This window comes from Pan paniscus, chromosome 6 (assembly GCF_029289425.2).
Source record: "Pan paniscus chromosome 6, NHGRI_mPanPan1-v2.0_pri, whole genome shotgun sequence".
Classification (NCBI taxonomy): Eukaryota; Metazoa; Chordata; class Mammalia; order Primates; family Hominidae; genus Pan; species Pan paniscus.
In genome coordinates, this window is record NC_073255.2 from 119,047,037 (window position 1) to 119,055,486 (window position 8,450).

Here is an 8,450-nt window from a genome sequence, read left to right on the forward strand (position 1 = left end):
TACTGAAGGCAGTTCTTCTCCTACAACTGCTAAAGATACCAGCATGCCAACCTCAAGTCCTAGTGAAGTAAATACTCCATTAACAAGTATGCTTGTCAGCACCATGGCAGTGGCCAGTTCTGGGGCTAGCACCCTTTCAACAACTCCTGTTGACACCAGGACACCTGTGACCACTTCTACTGAAATCAGCTCATCTCCTACAACTGCTGAAGGTAGCAGCATGCCAACCTCAACTCCTGGTGAAAGAAGCACTCCATTAACAAGTATACATGTCAGCACCACGCTGGTGGCCAATTCTGAGGCTAGCACCCTTTCAACAACTCCTGTTGACACCAGCACACCTGTCACCACTTCTGGTGAAGCCAGTTCTTCTCCTACAACTGCTGAAGGTAGCAGCATGCCAACCTCAACTTATAGTGAAGGAAGCACTACATTAAGAGGTATACCTGTCAGCACCACGCCGGTGGCCAGTTCTGAGGCTAGCACCCTTTCAACAAATTCTGTTGACTCCAACAGTCCTGTGGGCACTTCTACTGAAGTCCGTTCATCTCCTACACCTGCTGAAAGTACCAGCATGCCAACCTCAACTTATAATGAAGGAAGCACTCCATTAACAAATGTGCCTGTCAGCACCAAGCCGTTGGCCAGTTCTGAGGCTAGCACCCTTTCAACAACTCCTGTTGAGTCCAACACTACTTTGACCATTTCTACTGAAGCCAGTTCTTCTCCTACAACTGCTGAAGATGCCAGCATGCCAATCTCAACTTATAGTGAAGGAAGCACTCCATTAACAAGTATACTTGTCAGCACCATGCCAGTGGGCAGTTCTGAGGCTAGCACCTTTTCAACAACTCGTCTTGACACAAGCACACCTGTGACCACGTCTACTGAAGCCAGTTCATCTCCTACAACTGCTGAAGATACCAGCATACCAACCTCAACTCCTAGTGAAAGAACGACCCCATTAACAAGTATACCTGTCAGCACCACGCCGGTAGCCAGTCCTGAGGCTAGCACCCTTTCAACAACTCCTGTTGACTGCAACAGTCCTGTGGTCACTTCTACTGAAGTCAGTTCATCTCCTACACCTGCTGAAGATACCAGCATGCCAACCTCAACTTATAGTGAAGGAAGAACTCCATTAACAAGTATGCCTGTCAGCACCACACCGGTGGCCAGTTCTGCAATCAGCACCCTTTCAACAACTCCTGTTGACACCAGCACACCTGTGACCACTTCTACTGAAGCCCATTCATCTCCTACAACTTCTGAACGTACCAGCATGCCAACCTCAACTTATAGTGAAGGAAGCACTCCATTAACAAGTATAGCTGTCAGCACCATGCCAGTGGCCATTTCTGAGGCTAGCACCCTTTCAACAACTCCTGTTGACACCAGGACACCTGTCACCACTTCTGCTGAAGCCCATTCATCTCCTACAACTTCTGAAGGTACCAGCATGCCAATCTCAACTCCGAGTGAAGGAAGTAGTCCATTAACAAGTATACTTGTCAGCACCATGCCAGTGGCCAGTTCTGAGGCTAGGACCCTTTCAACAGCTCCTGTTAACACCAGCATACCTGTCACCACTTCTACTGAAGGCAGTTCTTCTCCTACAACTGCTAAAGATACCAGCATGCCAATCTCAAGTCCTAGTGAAGTGAATACTCCATTAACAAGTATAGTTGTCAGCACCAAGCTGTTGGCCAATTCTGAGGCTAGCACTCTTTCAACAACTCCTGCTGAGTCCAACACTACTTTGACCATTTCTACTGAAGCCAGTTCTTCTACTACAACTGCTGAAGATGCCAGCATGCCGATCTCAACTCCTAGTGAAGGAAGTACTCCATTAACAAGTATACTTGTCAGCACCATGTCAGTGGCCAGTTCTGAGGCTAGCACCTTTGCAACAACTCGTCTTGACACAAGCACACCTGTGACCACGTCTACTGAAGCCCGTTCATCTCCTACAACTTCTGAACGTACCAGCATGCCAACCTCAACTTATAGTGAAGGAAGCACTCCATTAACAAGTATACCTGTCAGCACCACGCCAGTGGCCAGTTCTGAGGCTAGCACCCTTTCAACAACTCCTGTTGACACCAGGACACCTGTCACCACTTCTGCTGAAGCTAGTTCTTCTCCTACAACTGCTGAAGGTACCAGCATGCCAATCTCAACTCCTAGTGAAGGAAGTAGTCCATTAACAAGTATACTTGTCAGCACCATGCCAGTGGCCATTTCTGAGGCTAGCACCTTTTCAACAACTCCTGTTGACACCAGCACACCTGTGACCACGTCTACTGAAGCCAGTTCATCTCCTACAACTGCTGAAGGTACCAGCATACCAACCTCAACTCCTAGTGAAAGAACGACCCCATTAACAAGTACACCTGTCAGCACCACGCCGGTGGCCAGTCCTGAGGCTAGCACCCTTTCACCAACTCCTGTTGACTCCAACAGTCCTGTGGTCACTTCTACTGAAGTCAGTTCGTCTCCTACACCTGTTGAGGATACCAGCATGCCAACCTCAACTTATCGTGAAGGAAGCACTCCATTAACAAGTATGCCTGTCAGCATCACACCAGTGGCCAGTTCTGCAATCAGCACCCTTTCAACAACTCCTGTGGACACCAGCACAGCTGTGACCACTTCTACTGAAGCCCATTCATCTCCTACAGCTTCTGAAGGTAGCAGCATGCCAACCTCAACTCCTAGTGAAGGAAGCACTACATTAAGAAGTATACCTGTCAGCACCACGCCGGTGGCCAGTTCTGAGGCTAGCACCCTTTCAACAACTCCTGTTGACACCAGGACACCTGTGACCACTTCTACTGAAATCAGCTTATCTCCTACAACTGCTGAAGGTAGCAGCATGCCAACCTCAACTCCTGGTGAAAGAAGCACTCCATTAACAATTATACATGTCAGCACCATGCTGGTGGCCAATTCTGAGGCTAGCACCCTTTCAACAACTCCTGTTGACACCAGCACACCTGTGACCACGTCTTCTGAAGCCAGTTCATCTCCTACAACTGCTGAAGGTACCAGCATACCAACCTCAACTCCTAGTGAAAGAATGACCGCATTAACAAGTACACCTGTCAGCACCACGCCGGTGGCCAGTCCTGAGGCTAGCACCCTTTCAAAAACTCCTGTTGACTCCAACAGTCCTGTGGTCACTTCTACTGAAGTCAGTTCATCTCCTACACCTGTTGAAGATACCAGCATGCCAACCTCAACTTATCATGAAGGAAGCATTCCATTAACAAGTATGCCTGTCAGCACCACACCGGTGGCCAGTTCTGCAATCAGCACCCTTTCAACAACTCCTGTGGACACCAGCAGAGCTGTGACCACTTCTACTGAAGCCCATTCATCTCCTACAACTTCTGAAGGTAGCAGCATGCCAACCTCAACTTATAGTGAAGGAAGCACTCCATTAACAAGTATACTTGTCAGCACCATGCCAGTGGCCAGTTCTGAGGCTAGGACCCTTTCAACAGCTCCTGTTAACACCAGCATACCTGTCACCACTTCTACTGAAGGCAGTTCTTCTCCTACAACTGCTAAAGATACCAGCATGCCAATCTCAAGTCCTAGTGAAGTGAATACTCCATTAACAAGTATAGTTGTCAGCACCAAGCTGTTGGCCAATTCTGAGGCTAGCACTCTTTCAACAACTCCTGCTGAGTCCAACACTACTTTGACCATTTCTACTGAAGCCAGTTCTTCTACTACAACTGCTGAAGATGCCAGCATGCCGATCTCAACTCCTAGTGAAGCAAGTACTCCATTAACAAGTATACTTGTCAGCACCATGTCAGTGGCCAGTTCTGAGGCTAGCACCTTTGCAACAACTCGTCTTGACACAAGCACACCTGTGACCACGTCTACTGAAGCCCGTTCATCTCCTACAACTTCTGAACGTACCAGCATGCCAACCTCAACTTATAGTGAAGGAAGCACTCCATTAACAAGTATACCTGTCAGCACCACGCCAGTGGCCAGTTCTGAGGCTAGCACCCTTTCAACAACTCCTGTTGACACCAGGACACCTGTCACCACTTCTGCTGAAGCTAGTTCTTCTCCTACAACTGCTGAAGGTACCAGCATGCCAATCTCAACTCCTAGTGAAGGAAGTAGTCCATTAACAAGTATACTTGTCAGCACCATGCCAGTGGCCATTTCTGAGGCTAGCACCTTTTCAACAACTCCTGTTGACACCAGCACACCTGTGACCACGTCTACTGAAGCCAGTTCATCTCCTACAACTGCTGAAGGTACCAGCATACCAACCTCAACTCCTAGTGAAAGAACGACCCCATTAACAAGTACACCTGTCAGCACCACGCCGGTGGCCAGTCCTGAGGCTAGCACCCTTTCACCAACTCCTGTTGACTCCAACAGTCCTGTGGTCACTTCTACTGAAGTCAGTTCATCTCCTACACCTGTTGAGGATACCAGCATGCCAACCTCAACTTATCGTGAAGGAAGCACTCCATTAACAAGTATGCCTGTCAGCACCACACCGGTGGCCAGTTCCGCAATCAGCACCCTTTCAACAACTCCTGTGGACACCAGCACAGCTGTGACCACTTCTACTGAAGCCCATTCATCTCCTACAACTTCTGAAGGTAGCAGCATGCCAACCTCAACTCCTAGTGAAGGAAGCACTCCATTAAGAAGTATACCTGTCAGCACCATGCCGGTGGCCAGTTCTGAGGCTAGCACCCTTTCAACAACTCCTGTTGACACCAGGACACCTGTGACCACTTCTACTGCAGCCAGTTCATCTCCTACAACTGCTGAAGTTACCAGCATGCCAACCTCAAGTCCTAGTGAAGGAAGCACTCCATTAACAAGTATACCTCTCAGCACCACGCTCGTGGCCAGTCCTGAGGCTAGCACACTTTCAACAACTCCTGTTGACTCCAACAGTTCTGTGGTCACTTCTACTGAAGTCAGTTCATCTGCTACATCTGCTGAAGGTAGCAGCATGCCAACCTCAACTTATAGTGAAGGAAGCACTCCATTAGCAAGTATACTTGTCAGCACCATGCCAGTGGCCAGTTCTGAGGCTAGCACCTTTTCAACAACTCGTCTTGACACAAGCACACCTGTGACCACGTCTACTGAAGCCAGTTCATCTCCTACAACTGCTGAAGGTACCAGCATACCAACCTCAAGTCCTAGTGAAAGAACGACCCCATTAACAAGTGTACCTGTCAGCACCACGCCGGTAGCCAGTCCTGAGGCTAGCACCCTTTCAACAACTCCTGTTGACTCCAACAGTCCTGTGGTCACTTCTACTGAAGTCAGTTCATCTCCTACACCTGCTGAAGATACCAGCATGCCAACCTCAACTTATAGTGAAGGAAGAACTCCATTAACAAGTATGCCTGTCAGCAGCACACCGATGGCCAGTTCTGCAATCAGCACCCTTTCAACAACTCCTGTTGACACCAGCACACCTGTGACCACTTCTACTGAAGCCCATTCATCTCCTACAACTTCTGAATGTACCAGCATGCCAACCTCAACTCCTAGTGAAGGAAGCCCTCCATTAACAAATATACCTCTCAGCACCATGCCAGTGGCCAGTTCTGAGGCTAGCACCCTTTCAACAACTCCTGTTGACAACAGGACACCTGTCACCACTTCTACTGAAGCCCATTCATCTCCTACAACTTCTGAAGGTAGCAGCATGCCAACCTCATCTCCTAGTGAAGGAAGCACTCCATTAACAAGTACACCTGTCAGAACCACGCCAGTGGCCATTTCTGAGGCTAGCACCCTTTCAGCAACTCCTGTTGATACCAGCATACCTGTCACCACTTCTACTGAAGGCAGTTCTTCTCCTACAACTGCTGAAGGTACCAGCATGCCAATCTCAACTCGTAGTGAAGTAAGTACTCCATTAACAAGTATAATTGTCAGCACCATGCCAGTAGCCAGTTCTGAGGCTAGCACCCTTTCAACAACTCCTGTTGACACCAGGACCCCTGTGACCACTTCTACTGAAGCCAGTTCATGTCCTACATCTGCTGAAGTTACCAGCGTGCCAACCTCCACTCCTGGTGAAAGAAGCACTCCATTAACAAGTATACCTGTCAGCACCATGCTGGTGGCTAGTTCTGAGGCTAGCACCCTTTCAACAACTCCTGTTGGCACCAGCACACTTGTGACCACTTCTACTGAATCCAGTTCATCTCCTGCAACTGCTGAAGGTACTGGTATGCCAATCTCAACTCTTAATGAAGGAACGACTCCATCAACAAGTATACCTGTCAGCACCACACCGGGGGCCAGTTCTGAGGCTAGCACCCTTTCGACAACTCCTGTTGACTCCAACACTCCTTTGACCACTTCTACTGAAGCCACTTCATCTCCTACAACTGCTGAAGGTACCAGCATTCCAACCTCAACTCCTAGTGAAGGAACGACTCCATTAACTACTGTACCTGTCAGCAACACCCCGTTGGCCAGTTCTGAGGCTAGCACCCTTTCAACAACTCCTGTTGACTCCAACACTTTTGTTACCAGTTCTAGTCAAGCCAGTTCATCTCCAGCAACTCTTCAGGTCACCACTATGCGTATGTCTACTCCAAGTAAAGGAAGCTCTTCATCAACAACTGTGCTCCTCAGCAGCACGTATGTGACCAGTTCTGAGGCTAGCACACCTTCCACACCTTCTGTTGACAGAAGCACACCTGTGACCACTTCTACTCAGAGCAGTTCTACTCCTACACCTCCTGAAGTTATCACCCTGCCAATGTCAACTCCTAGTGAAGTAAGCACTCCATTAACCATTATGCCTGTCAGCACCACATCGGTGACCATTTCTGAGGCTGGCACAGCTTCAGCACTTCCTGTTGACACCAGCACACCTGTGATCACTTCTACCCAAGTCAGTTCATCTCCTGTGACTCCTGAAGGTACCGCCATGCCAATCCGGACGCCTAGTGAAGGAAGCACTCCATTAACAACTATGCCTGTCAGCACCACACATGTGACCAGCTCTGAGGGCAGCACCCTTTCAACACCTTCTGTTGTCACCAGCACACCTGTGACCACTTCTACTGAAGCCATTTCATCTTCTGCAACTCTTGACAGCACCACCATGTCTGTGTCAATGCCCATGGAAATAAGCACCCTTGGGACCACTATTCTTGTCAGTACCACACCTGTTACGAGGTTTCCTGAGAGTAGCACCCCTTCCATACCATCTGTTGACACCAGCATGTCCATGACCACTGCCTCTGAAGGCAGTTCATCTCCTACAACTCTTGAAGGCACCACCACCATGCCTATGTCAACTACGAGTGAAAGAAGCACTTTATTGACAACTCTCCTCATCAGCCCTATATCTGTGACGAGTCCTTCTGAGGCCAGCACACTTTCAACACCTCCTGGTGATACCAGCACACCTTTGCTCACCTCTACCGAAGCCGGTTCATTCTCCATACCTGCTGAAGTCACTACCATACGTATTTCAACTACCAGTGAAAGAAGCACTCCATTAACAACTCTCCTTGTCAGCACCACACTTCCAACTAGCTTTCCTGGGGCCAGCACAGCTTCAACACCTCCTCTTGCCACAAGCACAACTTTTACCCCTTCTACTGACACTGCCTCAACTCCCACAATTCCTGTAGCCACCACCATATCTGTATCAGTGATCACAGAAGGAAGCACACCTGGGACAACCATTTTTATTCCCAGCACTCTTGCCACCAGTTCTACTGCTGATGTCATTCCTGCAACAACTGGTGCTGTATCAACCCCTGTGATAACTTCCACTGAACTAAACACACCATCAACCTCTAGTAGTAGTACCACCACATCTTTTTCAACTACTAAGGAACATACAACAACTGCAATGACTACTGCAGCTCCCCTCACATATGTGACCATGTCTACTGCCCCCAGCACACCCAGCACAACCAGCAGAGGCTGCACTACTTCTGCATCAATGCTTTCTGCAACGAGTACACCTCACACCTCTACTTCTGTCACCACCCGTCCTGTGACCCCTTCATCAGAATCCAGCAGGCCGTCAACAATTACTTCTCACACCATCCCACCTATATTTTCTCCTGCTCACTCCAGTACACCTCCAACAACCTCTGCCTCCTCCACGACTGTGAACCCTGAGGCTGTCACTACCATGACCACCAGGACAAAACCCAGCACACGGACCACTTCCTCCCCCACGGTGACCACCACCGTGAATACTACAATTAAGAGCAACCCCACCTCAACTCCTACTGTGCCAACAACCACAACATGTAAGTGATTTCTTGAATTTTCCTTTTTTTTTTAAATTATGCTGTAAGTTCTAGGGTACATGTGCACAATGTGCAGGTTTGTTACCTATGTATACGTGTGCCGTGTTGGTTTGCTGCACCCATTAACTCATCATTTACATTAGGTATATCTCCTAATGC

General features: G+C 48.7%; 2 protein-coding genes across 2 annotated transcripts; both read left to right on the top strand.

Moving 5' to 3' along the window:
* The first annotated feature begins 103 nt into the window (after positions 1–103).
* Positions 104–2,825, top strand: LOC129398343 (mucin-17-like). The gene is made up of 3 exons (XM_055115317.1): positions 104–679; positions 833–2,159; positions 2,815–2,825. The coding sequence occupies exons 1-3, from the start codon at positions 104–106 to the stop codon at positions 2,823–2,825; spliced, it is 1,914 nt and encodes a 637-aa protein (XP_054971292.1).
* A 995-nt stretch (positions 2,826–3,820) lies between these two features.
* Positions 3,821–8,157, top strand: LOC100971047 (mucin-17). Its single transcript, XM_055115318.2, has 3 exons — positions 3,821–5,699; positions 5,824–5,876; positions 7,933–8,157. Exons 1-3 carry the CDS (start codon positions 3,821–3,823, stop codon positions 8,155–8,157), a joined length of 2,157 nt encoding a protein of 718 aa, XP_054971293.2.
* The last annotated feature ends 293 nt before the right edge of the window (positions 8,158–8,450 follow it).